The 23,974-nt window shown below is 43.1% G+C and overlaps 1 protein-coding gene across 2 annotated transcripts in view; it reads left to right on the top strand.

The window, feature by feature from the left end:
- Positions 1–22,681, top strand: part of osbpl1a (oxysterol binding protein-like 1A) — a 224,085-nt gene extending 201,404 nt beyond the window's left edge. Inside the window, exons 22-29 of one of the 2 annotated variants that reach the window (XM_080194750.1) lie at positions 1,452–1,559; positions 1,641–1,730; positions 5,864–5,990; positions 9,317–9,442; positions 10,893–11,016; positions 12,720–12,810; positions 14,983–15,006; positions 20,835–22,681. In XM_080194750.1, coding sequence (XP_080050876.1) covers positions 1,452–1,559; positions 1,641–1,730; positions 5,864–5,990; positions 9,317–9,442; positions 10,893–11,016; positions 12,720–12,810; positions 14,983–15,006; positions 20,835–20,937 — 793 coding nt within the window. In that variant the 3' untranslated portion in view covers positions 20,938–22,681. The remainder of the gene's footprint in view (positions 1–1,451; positions 1,560–1,640; positions 1,731–5,863; positions 5,991–9,316; positions 9,443–10,892; positions 11,017–12,719; positions 12,811–14,982; positions 15,007–20,834) is intronic. The other variant, XM_080194751.1, reaches the window with a different exon arrangement.
- The last annotated feature ends 1,293 nt before the right edge of the window (positions 22,682–23,974 follow it).

The raw sequence follows: 23,974 nt of genomic DNA on the forward strand, positions 1-23,974 counted from the left end.
CGAAAGACCTTTTGTCTCTACGCGGTCTGTATCCCTTTACTCCCTGTCTGTTCATCTCTCTGTCATGTTATTGTATCTGCTTCTACCACCTACACTGACAGCGCATTCCAGGCACTCAGCACCCTCTGTGTAAAATAATTGCCTCTCACATCTCCTTTAAACTTCCCCCTTTTACCTTAAACGTATGTCTCCGAGTAATTGACATTTCTACCTTGGGAAAAAGACTCTGACTGTCCGTTCTATCAAGTTCCGGATTGGCCATGGTAAATTGCCCCCTTGTGTCAGGGGGATTAGCAGATTAAATGGGGTTATGGGAATAGGGTCGAGGTGGGATTGTTGTCAGTATGGGCTCAGTGGGCTGAATGTCCTCCCTCTGCACTGTACAGATTCCACGTGTACAATGCGGTGAAGCTGATTCATGTTCCACCTCCCAGCGGTAACCCCGCTCAGGTTAAACAAATTGGGCCTGTTCCCTCCAGGATTTATAAGGAGTGATCTCATCAAAGTCTTCAAGATACTAACAGAAAAAGACAGGGTAGGTAAACTAGTTCCACTGGCTGGAGATTCTAGAACTAGGGGGTGCAGCCTAAAAATTAGGGCCAGACCGTTCAGGAGAGATGTTTGGAAGCACGTCTACACATAAAGGGTGGGAGAGGTTTGGAATTCGCTTCCACAAGCAGCAGTTGATGCCAGATCAGTTCCTGTCTTTAAACCTGAGATAGATTCGTTTTTGTTGAGCAAAGGTATGACGGGATATGGGCCAAAAGGCAGGTAAATGGAGTTAGGCCACAAATCAGCCACAATCTCATTGAATGACGGAACAGGCTTAGACCATAAGATATAGGAGTAGAGTTAGGCCATTCGGCCCATCGATTCTAATCCACCATTCCATCATGGTTGATCTGATTCTCATCCACATTCTCCTACCTTCTCCCCGTAACCCTTGATCCCCTTTTTGATCAAGAACCTGTTTGTCTCTGTCTTAAAGACTCTCACAGACCTGGCCTCCACAGCCCTCTGTGGCAATGAGTTCCACAGATTCACCACCCTCTGGCTGAAGAAATTCCTTCATATTCTCAGTTTTAAAGGAGCGTCCCTTCATTCTGAAGTGGTGTCCTCAAGTTCTAGACTCTCCCACGAGTGGAAACATCCTCTCCGTGTCCACTCTATCCAGGCCTCTCAGTATTCTGTAAGTTCCAATTAGATACGCCCTCATCCTTCTAAACTCCATCAAGTATAGATGAGTTTGATGGGCTGAATGGCCTACTCATCTTCCTATTTTAGGCAATGAACATGCAGACAATTTTATTTGTGTTTTCTTTTCCCCAAAAAGCTAAACTGGCACTGATGAAAGGGTGGAAGATTTAGAAATAAAAAATCGTTTGAAAAGTTGATGATGAACCTGCTGTATGTTGACCGTTAATTAAATTAACATTTTCTTTCCCTGGCAGGCACAATGAAGCTTACACTTGGACAAATCCAACTTGTTGTGTGCACAACATTATAGTGGGACAGCTGTGGATCGAGCAGTATGGGAATGTTGAAATAACTAACCACAAGTAAGGAGCGAAAGGCTTTGTTAAAGTTATCCGCGTTTTGGACATTTGCAGATGTGTTAATTGAAGGTGATCTGTCCACAGATCCGGGGAGAAATGTATTCTGAACTTCAAGCCCTGTGGCCTTTTTGGTAAAGAATTGCACAAAGTTGAAGGTTACATCCAGGACAAAAGGTAAGACTAATCCGTCCACCAGTTGTTTTGAGATAATCCTTTGTCCTTAATGCTGTGCTGGACGTTGCTATCGCGTCATCTGAACCATCAAAGCTGATTTACAGCGACAAAGCCTTGGTTAGACCACACCTGGAGTTACAGTGAGCAGCTCCGGGCAATTGGAACATATCGGCCTTTGGACGGAGTGGAATAGGTTCACCAGAATAACACCTGGACTTCAAGAGTTAAATTGCAAGGAGAGATTTGACCAACTATTGGATTTTAATTCCCTGAATTTCAGATGGTTGAAGGATAATTTACTCAGTTTTTTTTTAAGACACGAGAGCTGTTGGGGAGGGGGAGAGGCTGTACAATTCCCCGTAGGCCTTCCCAGTGAAGTCCAGCCCGCACTGAGCCCTCTGCAAGACTTGGGCCGAGCCCCAAATGAAGTCCTTTTACTGGCCAATTAATGATCACCCGGGGGTGCCTTCCCATCCAGCCTCGATTTCCACCTGGTGGGGAGGATTTCAGAATTTCAGGGTTGGGATAAGCACGAAAATTGATCCTGCTCCGGTCTGGGGGTGGGTTGGGGTTGGGAGGGGCGGGGTGGGGTGGTGGTGGTGGTTAGTGGCGGGATCGTCTCCTTCGATTGCTTCCGTTCAACATTGGGTGTTCCATAAGGTCCGGTCCCTGAGGATTCTCTTCCTCACCCACCCTCCAGCTACTTCACCAACACCCCCGTGCCACTCTATCCGCCCCTCGGCCGACACCAGCCTCACCAAGCCCTGCAAGCCCCACGTTTACCTGGTCTTGGACTCGCGTGCAACACCGAGGTTCGGGATGAAAGCAAAACACTGCAGATACCGGAATCTGAAACAAAAATAGAAAATGCTGGAAAATCTCAGCAGGTCCGACAGCATCTGTGCAAAGAGAAACCTCAAAAGCTTGTGCGTTTACTATCAAATAAATCGGTTGGACTAAAACCTGGTGTTGTCAGACTTTTTACTGTGTTTATCCCAGTCCAACGCCGGCACATTCACATCAAAGAGGATAGAGCCAATGCTTTGAGTGGGGGTGAGAGATTTGGGAGACTGCTTGCAGTCCCAGTCTTGTCCACGGCAGCTTCTGGCGCTGGTGGGATTAGAGAACATCTGGACAATCAGATAGGCCGGCAGCTCTGAGGCAGGACTTGCCCCCGAGTGAGGGGTGGAAGTCCCATCTCCAGACATTTTTTTAAAAAATAAGTTTTCATGGAAAGTGGCAGCCCTGGATAGGCCAGCATTTATTGCCCATCTCTACAGTGCTGATTGGAGCATTAGAACAAAGAAGAAAGAAAATTACAGCACAGGAACAGGCCCTTCGGCCCTCCAAGCCTGCACCATGCTGCCCAACTGAACTAAAACCCCCTACCCTTCCGGGAACCATATCCCTCTATTCCCATCCTATTCATGTATTTATCAAGACGCACCTTAAAAGTCATTACTGTATCTGCCTCCACTCCCTCCCCCAGCAGCGAGTTCCAGGCACCCCCCATCCTCTGTGTAAAAAATCTGCCTCGTACATCTCCTTTAAACCTTGCCCCTCGCACCTTAAACCTGTGCCCCCCCTAGTAATTGACTCTTCCACCCTGGGAAAAAGTTTCTGACTATCCACTCTGTCCATGCCCCTCATAATCTTGTAGATTTCTATCAGGTCTCCCTCTCAACCTCCATGGTTCCGGTGAGAACAAACCAAGTTTCTCCAGCCACTCCTCATAGCTAATGCCCTCCACACCAGGCAACATCCTGGTAAATCTTTTCTGTTCCCTCTCCAAAGGCTTCACATCCTTCTGGTAGTGTGGTGACCAGAATTGAACACGATATTCCAAGTGCGGCCTAACTAATTACTGGGTGCCACGCAGCCATTTATTGGCAGGGATGTGCTTGCTGCCAACCCTTTCAGTGGCAGGAGGGAAGCGATGGCCTAGTGGTATTGTCACTAGACCAATAATCCAGAAACTCCGCTAAAGTTCTGGGGACCCGGGTTCGAATCCCGCCACGGCAAATGGTGGAGTTCGAATTTAATAAAAAGAGTCTGTAATGAAGAATCTACTGATGACCATGAAACCATTGTCAATTGTTGGGAAAAACCCACTAATGTCCGTTGGGGAAGGAAATCTGCTGTCCTTACCTGGCCCAGATGTGACTCCAGAGCCACAGCAATGTGGTTGACTCTCAACTACCCTCTGAATAAGGGCAACAAGGGATGGGCAATAAATGCTGGCCTGCCAGCGATGCCCATGTCCCACAAATGAAAGTCCTGGGCACTATGTCTGCCAGTTGAGGAGTGTAAGACCTTGCATTAAAAATAGAGCCAGATCTCTCAGGAGTGAGATTAGGAAACATTCGTACATGCAAAAGCTGATGCTAGTTTGGAACTTTGTTCCGCAAATGGCAGAGACCATGTCAATTAATTTTAATCCAAGATTGATAAGAGTTTTGTTAAAAGATATGTGGTAAATATGGGTAATATGCAGCTAAGTTACAGATCAGCTATATCCTCACTGAATGGTGTAACAAGCTCAAGGGGCTGAATGGCCTTCTCCTGTTCCTGTAATGCTGCTGATTTCATGATGACTTTAAAAAAAAGAGATAACAGAATAATGTTGTTTTGTACAGCCAGTTTGTAATATCGCTTTAGCTGCAGTTGTAATGATCAAGGTAAATAGTCAAGTTGAGTTACTGAAGAAATGTGAATGAAGTCAAACGCACGAGTACAAATGAACGTAGGTCAGAGTGGGATGACACAAGATGTTCCAAGTCACTGTTTAACGTTGTCACAGTCCCAGATGACTACAGGCCGCTGTCCTCTTTGAGGAGGAGAGCTGACTGGTGGCGATCTAACCCGAGGGCCTCCACACCTCCTGCAAGGGGCAAGTTTGAGAAGGTGGGGACTTGTTGAATATCCTCAGCTGGAATGGGAATAGAGTCCGCACTGTTGGCGTCGCTCTGCATCGCTAACCAGTCACTGTTTATACTTTAGGTGAAGGACAAATCTCGAGCCAATCCATTTCTTGACGCTAGTATTTTCACAAACTCCACTTTCATCCCTGCAATGGCAGTGTACACCAGTTCGTAAACACTTCAGAATAATTGTATAACCCCAATTAGTAAGAGCTGCTCTTGGTTATAAACAAAACCAAGCACTTCATAAGACATGAGATTTCGGAGCAGAATTCGGCCCATCGAGTCTGCTCCACCATCCAATCATGGCTGATCTGATTCTCATCCCTGTTCTCCTGCCTTTTCCCCATAATCCTTGGTCATTGTAACAGGATTCCAACATTAACATCTAAGCTGGAATTGATGAGGCTGAAGGAGATCGATGGAAGTTCGTGGAAGAGTTTGTCTTTGAGAATGAAGATTTTGGGGGAACAAATGGAAGTTAGTGAAGACAGAGGGTTTACATTAGCTCCAATCTATAGGAACCAGTCCAAAATGACCACCAATGGGTCTACCATTTCTAGGGCTACTTCCTTACGTACCCTGGAATGAAGATCAGGCCCTGGAGATTTATCCACCTTCAGTCCCATCAATTTCCCCAAAACTATTTCTCTACTAATGCTGATTTCCTTCAGCTCCTCACTAAACCATGTTTCTCTCAGCGCTCTGGGACATTATTCATGTCTTCGTTTGTGAAAACAGAAGCAAAGTACAAATTTAATTCCTCAGCCATTTCTTTGTTCCCCGTTATGAGTTCTCACCTTTCTGACTACATTTGTTTTTGGCAATCTTTTTCTCTTTACATATTTGTAGAAACTTTTATAATCAGTTTTTAGGTTCCCCATTAGCAGCTCCATTTGCTGAGGTAAATAACAGTATTTTGTACAGCGCTGGTGAATTGATACTATTGCCAATGATTTATAGGGTCGGGGTAAGTTTTTCACTCAGAGGGTGGTGAGTGAGTGGAATCGGCTGCCGTCGGTGGTGGTAGAGGCAAACTCACTGGGGTCTTTTAAGAGACTTCTGGATGAGTACATGGGATTTAATGGGATTGAGGGTTATAGATAGGCCTGGTAGGTAGGGATATGATCAGTGCAACTTGTGGGCCGAAGGGCCTGTTTGTGTTGTAGTGTTCTATGTTCTATATTGAAACTTTCCTGTGGTCTATCACAGTAAGAAGAAGCTCTGTGCAGTGTATGGAAAATGGACAGAGTGTCTGTGGGTGATCGACCCCAATACGTTCGATGCCTACAAAAAAAATGACAAGAAAAATGCAGAGGAGAAGAAACTAAGCAAATCAGTAAGTATGGAATCAATTGACGTCAAATAAATCAAATTGGTTGATTGGATGCTTTTATTCTTTTGCCTGCCTCATTAAACTCCTGTAGCTACTGGAACTGGATTGATTTGGGTTCTTTCCCCAAGCAGACAAATTTAAAATTCTAATCCTTTGGGTGTATGTATCTCGCTAGAGTCTTCTTCCTAACTCTAACCTCCTCCAGCCGTACAAAACTCTCCCTGGCCAAAGTTTCCATCCCGTTAGTCTACCCCCGCCCTCCTCCTGTCCCTTCCGGAGTTCAGCTCCTTGTCTGTGACCTCTGAGGCCTGTGCTGTGGAATTCTCTCCTGAACCACCAGCTCCTCTCCCATCTGATTCCCCCGCTTCACGGACCCTCGGAAAAATACATCCAAGACCAAAATGTTGGCCAGCCCTCCTGATCTCTCCTCTGCCAAGGCACCGACAGGCAGGATTTTCCCATCCTGGCTGGAGCGTGGAAGTGGAAATGAGGAAAATATGGAGCAGCCTCATCGGGACAGCTCCCTGGGGGAAATTTCCCAGTGACAGGCAGTGGGACAGAGTGCCTGCTGACAGGGGTGGGCAGCTAGTTTAGATCGTTAAAGGTTCTGTTTAAACTGATTTTCAGACCTATTGGCAGCAGACCAGTCCCCTGTCACATACACGGAGGCCACTAGCTTCACAGAGGCAGTTACCATAAGCAAAGATAAGGGTCACGGGTGGAGGGGGGACTCGTAATGTTAAAATGGCGGCGTGGGCTCGTTGGGCTGAAGGGCCTGTTTCCCGGGCTGTTTTTGTTCTTTGTTTACCCTGCAATTTTAGAAACTAGAAGCAGCAGCAGGCCATTTGGCCCTTTGAGCCTGCTCCGCCATTCATTTCAATCATGGCTGACCATTGAATTCAATATCCTGATCCCCCCCCCATATCCCTTAATCCCTTTAGCCCCGTATCTAATTTCTTCTTGAAATCTCAGTGTTTTGGCCTCAGCTACTTTCTGTGGGAGTGAATTCCACACATTCCCCACCCTCTGGGTGAAGACATTTCTCCTCACCTCAGTTCTAAAAGATTCACCCCTTATCCTCAAACTATGACCCCCGAGTTCTGGATTCCCCCACCATTGATAACATTCTTTCTGAATCCACCCTATCTAACCCTGGTAGAATTTTATACATTTCTATCAGATCCCCTCTCACTCTTCTAAACTCCAGTGAATATAATCCTGACTGACTCAGTCTCTCCTCATATGACAGACCTGCCGTCCCAGGGATCAGCCTGGTAAACCCTCGCTGAGCTCCCTCTATAACAAAGACATCCTTCCTCAGATAAGGAGACCAAAACTGCACACAATACTCCAGGTGTGGCCTCACCAACACCCTATACAATTGCAATAAAATACCCCTATCCCTGGACTCAAATCCTATCGCTATGAAGGCCAACATACCATTGGCCTTCTTTACTGCCTGCTGTACCTGCGCGCTTACTTTCAGCGACTAATCAAGGACTCGAAGATTTTGATGAGTATCCACCTCTCTCAATTTACACTCATTCAAATAATAATCTGCCTTCCTATTATTGCTACCGAAGTGGATAACCTCACATTTGTCCACATTGTACTGTATCTGCTTTGCAAATGCCCATACAATCAGTCTGGGAAACTATGGAAGCCGTGACTTAGACAGAGAACCGCAGGCAGCAAAGGCAAACCCCATAACCCTGATGAGTCAACTGGACTGATCTGTCTGCTTGACCACTTTGATTTTAACTTTATTTATTTATCTCCAAATCCACGACTTCTACCAGCTCGAAGGACCAAGGCAGCTGATGCAATGGAACGCCACCCATTGGAAGTTCCCCACCAAATCACTTACCATCCTAACTCGGAAATATATCACATTCCTTTACTGTTGTTGGGTCAAAATCCTGGAACTCATAAGAACATAAGAAATAGGAGCAGGAGTAGGCCATCTAGCCCTTCGAGCCTGCCCCGCCATTCAATAAGATCATGGCTGAACTGAAGTGGATCAGTTCCACTTTCCCGCCCTCTCCCCATAACCCTTAATTCCCCTGTCTATCAGAAACCTATCTACCTGTGACTTAAATATATTCGGCGAGGTAGCCTCCACCACTTCAAAGGGCAGAGAATTCCAGAGATTCACCACCCTTTGAGTGAAGAAGTTCCTCCTCAACTCCGATCTAAACTGGCCCCCCCCCCCTTATCTTGAGGCTGTGTCCTCTAGTCCTGCTGTCCTTTCTAAGCGTGAAGAATCTCTCTACTTCTACCCTATCCATCCCCTTCATTATCTTATACGTCTCTATAAGATCCCCCCTCAGCCTTCTAAACTCCAACGAGTACAGACCCGGTCTATTTAGTCTCTCTTCATAGGCTAACTCCCTCCCTAGCAGCACCGTGGGTGTACCTACATTGCATAGAGTGCAGCGGTTCGAGAAGACAGCTCACCATCACCTTCTCAAGGTCGATTATGGATGGGCAATAAATGCTGGCCCAGCCAGCGACACCTACACCCGTGAAAGAATTTGAAATAACACTCTGAGACATTTCAGTAACCCTCACTGTTACAATCCTCTTTCCACCTGAAGTTAACTACTGAGGTTTGTGATGCTGAGAATGAAGTAAGGAGAGACTGCAGGATTTCTCAATAATGTCTCAAAGGGACAGGCATCTATCTCCTCTTCCCAGTCCATTTTCCATCCTTTACCCTGTGACATGATCTGGAACTTAAATGGTACACTTGAGTTTAGATTTGATTGGATTTGATTCATTGTCACATGTATTAGCATACAGTGAAAAGTATTGTTTCTTGCGTGCTTTTCAGACAAAGCATACCGTTCATAGAGAAGGAAAGGAGAGAGTGCAGAATGTAGTGTTACAGTCACAGCGAGGGTGTAGAGAAAGATCAACTTAATGCAAGATAGGTCCATTCAAAAGTCTGGCAGCAGCAGGGAAGAAGCTGTTCTTGAGTCGGTTGGTACGGGACCTCAGATTTTTGTATCTTTTTCCCAATGGAAGAAGGTGGAAGAGAGAATGTCCGGGGTGCGTGGGGTCCTTAATTATGCTGGCTGCTTTGCCGAGGCAGCGGGAAATGTAGACCGAGTCAATGGCAGGGAGGCTGGTTTGTGTGACGGACTGGGCTACATTCACAACCTTTTGTAGTTCCTTGCGGTCTTGGGCAGAGCAGGAGCCCATACCAAGCTGCGATACAATCAGAAAGAATGCTTTCTATGCTTTACAATGCTGTGTGTATAATTGGTGAAAGTTTCCTGGTTTAATTTGGATAATAATGTACCTCTTTTATGGTGCGACTATCCTAGTCAGTAGCTTCAGACAAATCAGAACCGGATGATATGCCACTGCCAGATAACTCTGAAAGTGTGCAGGTTATACCAGGGAGTCGCCTGCTGTGGAAGATTGCACCTAGACCACCAAACTCTCAACAGGTTAGTTTCCAATATCTTGGGGATGAATATGGTTATTATTTATTCATACAAGTGGAGTGATTTGTCAATGAACGCTAAATACCAGACACTTTAAATACTGGCAACGAGTTCTGCATTTTCCATTGAAATCTCTTTCTTCTCGTTGAGGATGTCCCCTCTTAAATTTAGGGGAGATGATGGCCGAGTGGTATTATTACCAGACTATTAATTCAGAAACTCAGCAACTGTTCTTGTGAGCCAGGTTCAAATCCTACCACTGCAGATGGTGAAATTTGAATTCAGTAAAATTAAGAACCTCCTGGTGACCATGAAACCACTGTCGATTGTCAGAAAAACCCATCTGGTTCACTAATGTCCTTTAGGGAAGGAAATCTGCCGTCCTCACCTGGTCTGGCTTACATGTGACTCCAGAGCCACAGCAATGTGGTTGATTCTCAACCCTCTCCAAAGGTGAGGAGGGATGGGCAGTAAATGCTGGCCCAGCCACTGACACCCATGTCCCATGAATGAATTATAAAAAAAAGTCTCCAGGCCTCTTGTGCATTAACCCCTTGCCCCTCCCCAAGTTTATTTCACCACTGGGGGAAAGCAGTGGCGTAGTAGCATTGCTGTCGCTGGACTATAATTCAGAGACCCAGGATAATGCTCAGTGAACTGGGTTCGAGTCCCACCATGGCAGCTGGTGAAATTTGAATTTAGTGAAGATCTGAATTAAAAGTCTAATGATGACCATGAAACCATTGTCGATTGTCGTAGAAACCCTTCTGGTTCAGTAGTGTCCTTCCGAGAAGGAAATCTGCTGTCCCCTAGTCTGGCCTACATGTGACTGCAGATCCACAGCTATGTGGTTGACTCTTAAATGCCCTCAGGAATGGGCAATAAATACTGGCCCAGCCAGTGATGCCCACGTCCCATAAATGAATTAAAAACAAAGGATCTGTGCCTTCAGCCTCCTAAGACCCAAGCCATGGAGATCACTCCATAGATTTGTACTCTTGACTTAAGGACAAAACTCTAGACTGAGACTCCAATGCCGTACTGAGCAAGTGTTGGAGGTGCATCGTTCAGTAAGTCTGTAAACTGAGGGTCCCATCTGCCCCCTCAGATAGATGTAGGGATCCCAGTCACTATTTTGATGAAGAACAAAGAGTTTTGGCTGGGTGTATTTCTCCCTCAATCAACATAACTATGAGAAAGCAAGTAATCTGGTCATTATCACATTGCCGGTTGTGGGATCTTGCTGTGTGAAAAATTAACATTTCCTTCAGTGCAACAGTGGCTAAACTTCAAACGTACTTCCTTGGCTGTCCTGAGGTTGTGAAAGACACTATAGAAATGCAGGTCTGCCTTCCCAAAGGGCCCAGGTGTGAAATATCGTTGTTTTACCATCTTCAGCAATACGCACGTGGGCTGACTTATTGTTGTAAAATATTTTTGGAATATTTTCCAGATGTACAATTTCACCAACTTTGCCATGTCACTGAATGAACTGGATAAAGAAATGGAGAATGTTATTGCACCCACTGATTGCCGATTTCGACCTGACATTAAAGCAATGGAAAATGGTGATATAGGTATGATCAAATATTAATAGAAATAACCCTGACCAGGAAAACTTGAGAAAATCTTTTTAGTGTTTGGAGTTTTCATCATCTACTTTGCACCTTGATGGTGAAATTTGAATATGTAAATAAATTACGCTTGTCTATCAAATTTGCTAATAGAAAACTAAATGTGGGACACTTTTCCCCAGTTGGGAATTGGACAGGGGTACTCCTGTCCAGTTCTCCGGGATCTCCTAACATCATACCTGCTCCAGTGGTCTCTACAGAATTTCACCCTCTGCATCAGACGTTGAATAAACTGGAGTTTTTTGAGCCTCTTCCCTCTTTCTCTGATTCAGTATTGCTCCGTGGATGGCACCCTCAGTATTGTCAGGTCTAAGTTGTCTGTCCTGCAGAACCAGAAGTTTGTCAACACAGAATCCACAATTGAGCTGCTGTTGTCTTATTGCAAAAGGTGGAATTCCTCCCCTAATATAGCTGGTTGTCTGTGGGTCAGGTGAGGTGAAGATTAAATAATAATATTTGTGTCTGAGGGTGAGGCATCACGCTGTTGATGTGAGGCAAAGATACACGTGGCCCTCTTGCACCATCACCCCTCTCAGCCCCTCCATTGTCTCTACATTGGCACACTGTTAGCCAATATCCAGTCCTGGATCAGCAGAAATTTCCTCCAATTAAGTCATGGGAAGGTTGAAGTCACTATCTCTGGACCCCAGCATAATCTCTGCTCCCTCATCACCAACTTTATCCCTCTCCCTGGCAGTTGTGTGAGGCTGAACCAGATTGAACACCATCTTGACATCATATGTGATCCCAGGATAATCTTTCAAACTCAAATCCATGCCATCATCGTAATAGCCCAGTTCCACCTCCAAGTTATTGCAAGTCTCTTCTGCTGAAATCCTCATATGTGGCTTTGTTACCTCCAGGGCTATTTCAATGCACTCTTGACTAGCATTGACACATTCTGCCATCCATAAACTTGAGGTTATCTAAAACTCTGCTACCTGTGCCCTAACTCGAATCAGATGCTAGTCAACCCAACCCTCCTTGTGCTCGCTGACCTATATTGCCCCCTGGTTAAATAACACCACAGTTTTAAAACATTTATCCTGATTTTTAAGGAAGGCCTCACACCCTCTACCTATCTCTGTAATCTCCTCCAACTCCACAACCCTCCGAGATCTCCGTGCTCTTCCAATTCCGGCCTTTTGAGCATCCCAATTTTAATCCACTCCAATTCCTCCCTTGGAAATCCCTCCCAAAACCCCTTTCTCCTCATTTCTTGCATTTCTTAAAAATAATCTCTCGGCTCTAACTTTGTCCACTTCTCCCATACCTCCTTATGTGGCCCATTCTCATTCTGTTTAATAATGTCTCTCTGGAGCACCTTAAGAAATTTTGCCACATTAAAGGTGCTGTATGAATAAAAGTTACTGTAAATGTCTGCTTGCCTTATCAACTGGCAAAGTAATACATTTTTATTTTACTGGAAAGTGATTATTGTTAATTCCATATTAAGCCATTCAGGAACTTCCAAGGAGCAAATTGTTCCAAATTTCTTCTTCTGTCACAAATTTGTTGAAGGATTGACCACCAAGCCTTAACACATGTCACATGGCCAAACCCGTTACAAAAATGTATTGGCAATTTCGAGTGCAGTTATTGTGAAAATTCAAGTGAACACACCTTCCTGTTTAAACCTTTTGTAGACTTAGCCAGCGAAGAAAAGAAGAGGTTGGAAGAAAAGCAAAGAGCAGCTCGCAAGCAACGCGCCAAGTCTGACAATGACTTCAAAAACAAGTTAGTATTCAATTTCCTCAGATTTGTTTATTTAGTAATCTACGTTTGAAGTTTTGAGGGAGAGTCATGTCAAACTATTCTGTCTGTCACCTGTCACATACAAGTAAATCGACAACTTGAGATTGGGAGGGTCACTTTGTGGTGGCACAGTGGTTAGCACTGCTGCCTCACAGCGTCAGGGACCCAGGGTCAATTCCAGTCTTGGGTGACAGTCTGTGACGTTCTCCCTCTGCATGGGTTTCCTCCCACAGCCCAAAGGTGTGTGGGTTAGGTGGATTGGCCATGGTAAATGCATGGGATTATGAGGAGAGATTGTGGGGGATGGACCTGGGTAAGAGGCTCCTTTGACAGTCAGTGCAGAATCGATGGGCCGATTGGCCTCCTCACACAGTGTATGGATTCTATGGACTCCTTCATATGTTTGATTTCAAATGCTACTTGTCTATTCAGATTATTGTTAATGATATGGAATAATTAACCAAACTGTAGGTTTCAGTTTTGTAAAGTTGCCATTACGCAGAGACAACTTAAAAGTATATTTGTCCCTACTTTAAATTTAGAAATTATAAGGCAGAAATGATGTAATATATTGATGCTCTGTTATTCAAAATTAAAGAGCATTCTGAATTCAGTTTATGGTTTCTTTTTAAAAATTTCTGTTTAGTTGTTTCTAAAATTTTATGTTTAATAGTTTCAGCTAGCATATTTAAATTTCAGATAAATGCCCTCCCTAAAGTCCTGCATGTCACAAGTGGTTAGGTTGGTACTCTTTGGAGTTTTGCTTTGAACTTAGACCTCCCCCCCGCCATTAAGCATTTTGTACATCTCATTGCAAGGGCCTGTGTGAATGAGCAGCGAGTGTTAACACATTCTAATAAGTCCAAAGATTCAAACCTTCTGAATAAAGAAATCCCTCCGCATTTCAGTTGTAAATAGCCAGCCTCTTATCCCAAGAACATGTTCTTGACTCCCCAGCTAGGGGGAAACAGCCTCCCACATTATCCACCCTGTCAAGCACTCAAAATTTTATACATTTCAATTAGATGATCTTTATTCTATGGAATTCCAGAGAATAAAGGTCCATTCTACATGATCTCTCCTCGCAGAACAGCCCCTCTCATTCCAGGATACTTGAGTATGAAGACAGTAACTATACACTAAAGCTCTATATAATTACAACAGGGCCTACGTATACTTGTATCCCCATGTAATAAAAGCTAACATATTATTTTCTTGATTTCTACAGATGGTAACTTGGTCCAGATTTAATAACATACCTGAAACTAGGTATATCTCAAACTAAGCATTTTTAATCAACGTCTAGTTCACCATTTGTGAGTAACTTAAATAACTTTAAAAATACACAGAACAATTTGCTATTTACATGTTCAGCTGCAGTAGCCAACTTCTTAGCAAATGTTTCAAATCAATTACATTCAAAAACTTTTAAAATGCGCTGATGTTGTCCTTCTGCACACAAGGATCAGCTTGATATTTGGATCCTCACTTAGAGCCTGTGAGCAAGTCTAATTAATGAAAACTCGCAGTGATTAACAGATCGTGGGGCTGGGTTTTGTGGGTGGGCTGGCTTAGAATGCTATATCTTAGTGTTGCCAGCACTAATTCCTAGGAGAAGAGTGAGTTCATTCCAGAGCAGTGAATTCCATCGCTACACTTCAGTTCCTAGCGCTCCACTGCATTTTCAGTTGCACACAATCTCAAAAACTCAATTTTCACGCACTGATTTTTAAAATTTATTAGTGTCACAAGTAGGCTTACATTAACAATGAAGTTACTGTGAAATTCCCCGAGTCGCTACACCCTGGCACCTGTTCGGGTACACTAAGGGCGAATTTAGCATGGCCAATCCACCTAACCAACACGTTTTTCGGACTGTCGGAGGAAACCCACGCAGATACGGGGAGAACGTGCAGAGACAGTGACCCAAGCTGGGAATTGAACCCAGATCCCTGGTACTGTGAGGCAGCAGTGCAAACCACTGTGCCACCATGCTGCCCTAAAGGGAAAAGCAGAGGGGGATTAGTGTTGGAAGCGCAGGTTTTCTGCTTCACTAGATCTGAAAGTTTGCACTTGTAATGATTATCTGTTTAGCAGAATTAAATACTGATCAGATATTGTAACCTGTACTTCTCTCTATTGTTTCCCCCAAAGGAACCAAATGGCAGAGGGTCCCAGGTTTGGCTTGTTTGTACTTCATTATTGGTTTTTTGGCTTTTTGTGTCTTAATTGCTTGGGATAACACTCTCTTTCTATCAAATGAACTCTTGAATCTTGATTATAAAACAATATCCACGTACAGTGACCACACTTCAATCAGATTATGACAAGGAGATGAAGGTTATGTGAACTTCACTGATGATATCCCCTTTTTATCTCGTCTCAAACATTCACAGTTAAGCAGTAATATCAGATAAAGTAATCTATAAACGTATTTATTAGATCTCCAATAGTCACAGGTTTAGTTAATCTTGATTTGTCACAGATATTATTGTGAGTTAAAAGTTGTCTCTTGGTAATAAGCTTGTTTTTCAGCCAATTTGTCCTTTTCTTGGCTTAAAAAATGTAAAGCCTTCAGACTGCTTTGTGGACTTTGTGGGTGCCTGTCCTGTTTACAGCATGCAAACAGGCCATTCGGCCCAACTAGTCAATGCTAGAGTTTATGCTCCACACAAACCTTCTCCCATCCTTCTTCATCTCATTTATCATCATAATTTTCTTCTTGAACTGATCTAGCTTCCTCTTAAATACACCTGTACTGTTCTCCTCAGCTACTCCATGTTGATGTGGTCTGTCCAGTTATGTGTGACTCTGAGGATGTTAAAAGGAGGCCATTCAGCCCTTTGACCCTGCTCTGGCCATTTAGCTACGGTTACAGTTGGTATACAATTTTGTTGCTGCTGTTGACCCATATCATCTAATGGATTTCCCACTTTTGAGTGGCTAGATCTGTCCATCCCACTTAGTGTTTTGCCTGGATATCCTCACCATCAGGATGAAGCTTTTGTCTTTTAACTGAGCTATTATAACTCCTATCATTATCACAACACATGGTGTAGGCTTAATCAGGAAGTTATATCTTCTGGAATGTGGCTAGTTTGTTCAGTGGTGGTCATGTACACTGTGCCCTTTGGCTACTTGTTTTACATGACAGAGTTCTGATTCATCAGATGAGGTTAGGGTCAGGAAATCTCATTAGACTTATTTGATTTGACTTCAATGACACCAACAAAATTGAGTTCAAGTCTGATGAGCATCAGTCTTCCTGATGGCTCTACCCTGAAAAAGGGACAGGACTTGCCAAAGGATAGATCCAGAGGAATCTGAGACACAAGCTAATTTGATTTGATTTATTATTGTCACATGAATTAGTATACATGAAAAGCATACAGTCAAAAGTATTGTTTCTCGCCCATGATACAGACAAGGCATGCCGTTCATAGAGAAGGAAAGGAGAGAGTGCAAAATGTAGTGTTACAGTCATAGCTAAGGTGTAGCGTAAGATCAACTTAGTGCAAGGTAGGTCCATTCAAAAGTCTGATGGCAGCAGGGAAGAAGCTGTTCTTGAGTCAGTTGGTACGTGACCTCAGACTTTTGTATCTTTTTCCCAATGGAAGAAAGTGGAAGAGAGAATGTCCGGGGTGTGTGTGAGGTCCTTAATTATGCTGGCTGCTTTTCCGATGCAGTGTCAATGGATGGGAGGCTGGTTTGTGTGATGGATTGGGCTACATTCACCTTTTGTAGTTTCTTGTGGCCTGGGTCAGAGCTGTGATACAACCAGAAAGAATGCTTTCTATGGTGCATCGGTAAAAGTTGGTGAGAGTCACAGCGGATATGCCAAATTTCTTAAATCTTCTGAGAAAGTAGAGACGCTGGTGGGCTTTCTTAACTATAGTGTTGGCATGGGTGGGGGGGGAACCAGGATAGGTTGTTGGTGATCTGGACACCTAGAAACTTGAAGCTCTCAACCATAATGGACATGACTCTGAAAGTAAGAATAGGCCTGTTACTTAACTAGTCGGGGGAACAATTCTCCCAATTTGAACCAGTCCCCAAATGGTACTGAGGAGGATTTTATTTTTGTTCATGAGATGTGGATGCAACAAGACCAGCCTTTACTGTCTACAGCTACATAACTGGGTGCCTTGCTACGCCACTGCAGAGTCACCCACATTGCTGCAGATCTGGAGTCACGTTGTAATGATGAACTTTCACAGACTTCATTAGAAACATAAGGTATATTTATTAATAAGAAAACTGTACAGCAGTAAAGCAGCCACATGGCTGCCCTTAGTCCCCTACATGTCACCAGCCTAAGAGGACTCCACTCCATGGAGTGATTACCCACTCTGAGTCCCAACTGGTCTCACAAGCCTCACTCTGCTGTGTTGCCCTTAAAGGGACAATCACTATGCATGTAGTACAGACCAAGTGATGCCAGATTTCCTTCCTGAAGAGCATTACTGGAGGTGAACTGGAGGTGTATTTTTGGGATAATCCAGTAGTTTCATGGTCATCAACACTGGTGTTGGCTTTAAAAAAAAAATCAGAATTATTTAGTCAATAGAATTTAAATTTCCAAGCTGCCGTAATGGGATCAGAACTCTTGCTCCTGGATCAGACTCTGGAATCCTGCTTTACCAGTAACATAATTGCAATGCTACTGTATCCCCGATTTGTACAGTCAGTTCCTTTTTTTTAAATATCAAAGAAATGCAAAGGTTTTTTTCCTAAATCAGTAGGTAGTTTTAAAGGAACAATGAATAAATTACTTTTTCATTACCTAAACAGTCTTTAATAGTCTACACAGAAACAGGAGTAAGTCATTCAGCCCCTCTGCTCTGCCATTCAGTGAGATTATGGCTGATTGGTGGCCTAACTCTATATACCCACCTTTGGCCCAAATCCCTTAATACCTTTGCTTAAGAAAAGCTTATCGATCTCTGATTTAAGGATAACAACTGATCTGGCATCAACTGCCATTTGTGGAAGAGAGTTCTAAATCTCTCCCCTCTTTGTATGTAGAAGTGATTCCTAACATCTTTCCTAAATGGTTTGTTGCTAATTTTTAGGCTGTGCCCCCTAGATTAAATCTCCAGCCAGTGGAAATAGTTTATCTTTATTTACCCTGTCTCTTCCTGTTAACATCTTGAAGACATCAATCAGATCCACCCATTAACTGTGTAAATTCTAGAGAAAACAGGCCTAGTGTGTATAATCTCTCCTCATAATGTAATCCCTGAAATCATTTTTGTAAACCTACGCTGCACTCCCTTCAAGGTCAATATATTCTTTCTAAGGTATGGTGCCCAGATCTGCTAATAGTACTCCAAACATGGTCCAACCAGGGTTTTGTATAGCTGCAGCATAACTTCTGTGTCCTTACAAACCACAGTAAGAAGTCTCATAAGACCAGGTTAAAGTCCAACAGGTTTATTTGGAATTATGAGTTTCCAGAACACTGCTCCTTCAGCAAAAAGGAGCAGCGCTGGCATCTCCACATGCTTATATACCAGTGTTCTAGATATAAAGACCAACATTCCATTAGCTTTCTTGATTATTTTCTGCATCTTTACATGACATTTTACAGATCTGTGTACTTGAACCCCCAAGTGTCTTTAGGCATCTGTTTCACTTCATATCATCCAGAAAGTACGCTGATCTATCCTTTCACCTAATCTATCAATATCCCTTTGTAATTTTTTTGCTATCATCTCTACTGTCTACAATGCCACCTAATTTTGTATCATTGGCAAATTTGGATATATGACTTTGTAGAAAGTAGGAGTAATGTAAAGATGGTATACTCCCCTCTTTTCACTTAGATGTATTTTTAAAAGGAAACTGCATTACCAGAACAGCTGGTGCAGTAGTACAGAGCTGATCGGGCCCGCTAGATGTCCAGAATTTATCTGGTGCTCTGTAACAACAATGTCAAACACAGTCCTCCTCCTGTTTTTATTACGCTCTGAAGCTTACAGAACTGGCACTTAATTAACACTGTCCTTGGAACCAGCAATTGGATGTGTGTGGTATAAAATCCTGAAATTCAAACCACCAAAGATTAGATTGAGAAGGCACTGTTGACACTATTAGAATACTAGCTGCCTTCTATAAAAGCAATGACTTTATTTCAGCTTGCTGCATAACCACTGTATGTTGATGGGATGTTTGGCTTTACTGGATGCATTCTCTCTCAATCCTATGTTGTAACCTTATTTTGTTGAAAGTGTGACTGGCATGCCCAAACTCCATATCCTGCATGATGCATTCTTTAAGACAAAATTGCAACAGATTTACTAAAATATAAATTTTACTTTTTCATCAAATATTTCGTTAATAGCAATACATGACAACTTGTTTGAAGAATGCAGCATTTTTTGGTAATTGAATACCTAATAATACATCTAATAATACATTTAAAGTGTGTTCCCTCCCATAGGGCAGGGGTGTCCAACCTTTAGGAGGGGAGAGTCAGTGGAAGATAACGTGTCCAAACCAATAAGTGGACTGCATACAATTACACACAGTAATCACATACCTCATGCTACCATCTCTTCCCCTTAAGTTTTTCTGGTCCTGCTGCTATGGAACTGTTTCCTGATGAGTGTGACATAATGGCCTCCTAGTTTGGTATAAATGTATCAGTCACAGAGCAGCCTGTTTTTCCAATCATTTAGGTTTCTCTCAGTAAAATTGCTTTGGACACAGGCTCACAAAGATGACATAAAAACATAAGAAATAGGAGCAGGAGTAGGCCATCTAGCCCTTTGAGCCTGCCCCGCCATTCAATAAGATCATGGCTGATCTGTCGCTGCTCAGTTCCACTTTCCCACCCTCTCCCCATAACCCTTAATCCCTTCTCATCAAAAACCCATCAACCCGCGTCTTAAAAATATTTAGCGAGGCAGCCTCCACCACTTCAACGGGCAGAGAATTCCAGAGATTCACCACCCTTTGAGTGAAGAAGTTCCTCCTCAACTCCATTCTAAACCGCCCCCCTTTTATCTTGAGGCTGTGCCCCCTAGTCCTACTGTCTTTTCTGAGCGGGAAGAGTCTCTCCACCTCTATCCTATCCATCCCATTCATCATCTTATACGTCTCAATGAGATCTCCCCTCATTCTTCTAAACTCTAACGAGTACAAGCCTAGTTTATTCAGCCTCTCCTCATAGCTCAACCCCCTCAACTCCGGTATCAGCCTAGTAAACCTCCTCTGCACTCCCTCCAAGGCCAAAACATCTTTGCACAGGTGCGGCGCCCAAAACTGCACACAGTACTCCAGCTGCGGCCTCACCAATGCCCTATACAGCTGCAGCAAGACCTCCCTACTTTTATATTCAATCCCCCTCGCTATGAAGGCCAGCATCCCATTCGCCTTCCTGACCACCTGCTGCACCTGCAAGCTGGGTTTTTGCGACTCATGCACAAGGACCCCGAGGTCCCTCTGCACCGTCGCCTGCTGCAGTTTTTCGCCCCGTAAGTAATAGTCCTTCCTACCATTCTTCCTACCAAAGTGAACCACCTCACACTTGCCAACGTTAAATTCCATTTGCCATTTCCTGGCCCATTCGCCCAGCCTATCTAGATCCTTCTGCAGACTCTCCACACCCTCCGCACAATTTGCCGTTCCCCCAATCTTGGTGTCATCAGCAAATTTCGACACCCTGCACTCGGTTCCCTCCTCCAGATCATCTATATAAATGGTAAAAAGCTGAGGCCCCAGCACCGACCCCTGGGGCACTCCACTAGTCACCATCCGCCAATCCGAATAGCACCCGTTGACCCCCACTCTCTGCCTCCTATTTGACAACCAATCCTCTATCCACGCTAACACCCTACCCCCAACTCCATGTCCCTCAACCTTCTGCTGGCAGGGGCTTGCTAGTTCAGATAGAGGAGCAGGGAGGTTAGATTTGGCCAGTGGGTCACGTGTTGGACACTCCTGTTTCTGGGGTCCTTGAAATCAGCTCCCTTCTACTATTAACGCTACATTTTTTTAAACAGGTGGTTCCATCAAGGTCCCAATCCCTACGTTGGTGCATCAGACTGGCTGTACTCAGGAGGCTACTGGGATAGGAATTACTCACACTGCAGTGATATTTATTAAGTTAATATGGGAGAAGAAGTCAGCCGGTGTCTCGGCTATGAGCAAATTTCAGGGCATATATTATTTCATGACTTTGAAAAAACAGTACAACCTCAACCAATGTAAATTTACTTCTTTTTGGTCTCTTCCAATAAGAATGTTCTTTGAGAGCTTTCTTGTAAGTACTGCCAAGAATTTATGATAGCAGCCTCTTAATGAGAGCGTCTTTATGTCTTTTACTTTTCCGACTATTGCACAACTGCTGAGACCTATTCTAGAAGTGCTCAAGAAGGAAGCTGTTCACCCACCTCTGGCAGGCTTCTTGTAAGGCAATAAGTGGGAATAAAGTTTGTCCATTAAGTTCCATAAGATGGTTTATTGTAAGGTGCTAAGTTAAGCAATTTGTACTCGAGCAATAAGTGGGAGGAATACTGGCTCAAACAAAATTGTTTATTGTATGGCACTAAGTTAAGCTATTTCTACGCAATTATGCTACCCTTACGTCATCTGTTTCTGAAGAACCTAATCACTTATCACAATGTTACAGTATTTTAGCTATATACAAGTTACGTTTAAATCCATCATAAAGGTACCGAAGGAGTGCATCTATAAGATAGCAATTTCTATCTAAACTGTTTTATAAACAGTCTTTGGCCCGGCTTAGATACATAGAAGTTCCGTAAGGTACCCATTAATCAATATATGTTTCAATGGATTTTATATCCTAACAATATAATTCAGTTTCAATATCTTAATTTATCACTGAACAGAAATATCTCCTTACTTCAGAAATGTGTGTGGAAAGAATGCTTTGCCTCTTGTACAACATATTCCATCTTACTGCCAAGTCATTGGTAATCTTAACACTTCATTTCCAGTTTCTTTTTGGTCTATTTACTGTGTGTTGGTGTTGAATTTGACTTGTCATGTAGTGATTTTTCTTTGAGAAATTTGTTTTGTTCAGGAGTTTCAAAGCCACGGCAAGCTTTGCAAACCTTATTTGGAAAAACTGTATAGCTAAAAGTGTAAAGAAAATTCTGTAATTATTTGTACAGTATATCAGAGCTTAAGTTCAGGAAATCTTGGAAGTTAAAAGAGAACAAAGGTTGAATGTATTAAAACTGCAATGTTTGAAATTGTGATCAGTTGTACTTAAAAAGTTTATCGATTGTAGAAAATGCTTCCATTGTAAATCTGAATTCTAGTCACGTTTGCAATTCATCTGGTCTTTGTATAGGTTAATGTTGTACTCTAGGTTATGACATTGTCACCTCATTAGCAGTTAGCACTGGCAATGGGAGTAGTTTTGTGTTGCACACCACCCAATGTGTTCAGATACACATGCTTCAAATGTGAAATAACTGAAATTAATTATTTTGAAATGAATTTCTCATCAATGTCAAACGCATTTAAATCACATTTTACCTTGTGATATACTGCCGTTTGAAATTATGTTGGATTCGATTAAACATTGAATTGTATTGACAGCGCATTTGATATTTTCAGTAGAATGCCTTCATTTCTCAGTTCTTCAAAGCTTCAGTAGTGAAGAAATGCAAACAGACTTGGGACCTTTGTCTGCCGTTACCAATTTTCAATGATGGTGTGGGTTGAACTTGAAAAGTATGTATTTCTCAGTTATAGTGTGCATCTTAGAAATAATGGAAGAACACTAATTCAGGTTTTTAACTACTGCTTGTCATTTAATACAAGAATATCAAATGTAATATTGCTGCTAAATAAAGGCTTTTCAAAATGTGTAGATATAAAACGATTGTCTTTGTTTAATGTTTAAGTTCTGTTGGGGAGGAGAAGATTAAATATTTTGTAATGGCTCCGTTTAACGTCAGTCACTTGGCTCACCACTATGCTTCTAAAATTTAAAAAAATTCATTCATGGGATACGGGTGTCACTGAGTGGCCATTTATTGCCCATTCCTAGTGGGCTTTGAGAAGGTGGTGGTGAGCTGCCTTCTTGAATCGCTGCAGTCCATGTTCTGTGGGTTGACCCACAATGCTGTTAGGGAGGGAATTCCAGGATTTTGACCCAGCGACTGCAAAGGAATATATTTCTTGGATATATTTCCAAGTCAGGATGGTGAGTGGCTCAGAGGGGATCTTGCAGGTGGTGGTGTTCCCACTATTGTCCTTCTAGATGCAAGTGGTCATGGGTTTAGAATGTGCTGTGTAAGGATCTTTGGTGAATTGCTACAGTGCATCTTGTAGATAGTACACACTGTTGCTACTGAGCATCAGTAGTGGAGGGATTGAATGTTTGTAGATGGGGTACCAATCAAGCAGCCTGCATGGTGTCAAGCTTCTTGAGTATTGTTGGAGCTGCACTCATTCAGGCAAGTGGAGAATTTTCCATCACATTCCTGACTTGTGCCTTGTGGATAGGCTTTGGGAAGTCGTTGTAGGAACGCACCATTTGTGTGTACAAGCCTCTGAGCCAACTCAGACCTATGCCAAATATTCTCCCTCAAATCAGTTTACTCTCTGCTCCAAACATTTGATATTGATGCCTAATATTTTGGGAGGTACCAGCTATACTGTCTATCAGTTAGTATAGATAGATACTTGGTGGCTGACGTGGACATGATGGGCTGAAGGGCATCTTTTCATGCTGTAAAACTCAATGACTCTATGACCATCAACATTGTGCAGAAATATTAGAACATAGAACACTACAGCACAAACAGGCCCTTCGGCCCACAAGTTGCGCTGATTGAATTCTTCGAAGTCATGTAGAGAATTTTTTTATTCATTCATGGGACACGGGTGTCACTGGCTGGCCAGCATTTATTGCCTATCCCTAGTTGCCCTTGAAGGGCAGTTGAAAGTCAACCACATTGCAGTGGCATTGGAGTCACATTAGGCCAGACTAGGTAAGAATAGCAGATTTCCTATCCTTAAGGACATTAGAGGAATAGATGGGTTTTTCCAACAATCAACAATGGGTTTTATGGTCATCAGTAGATTCTTAATTCCAGCTATTTTCTTATTGAATTCAAATTCCACCATCTGCCATGGCAGGATTTGAACCTTGGAATGTTGA

Source organism: Carcharhinus amblyrhynchos, chromosome 8 (genome assembly GCF_965287045.1).
Source record: "Carcharhinus amblyrhynchos chromosome 8, sCarAmb.v2.hapA, whole genome shotgun sequence".
NCBI classification, from domain to species: domain Eukaryota; kingdom Metazoa; phylum Chordata; class Chondrichthyes; order Carcharhiniformes; family Carcharhinidae; genus Carcharhinus; species Carcharhinus amblyrhynchos.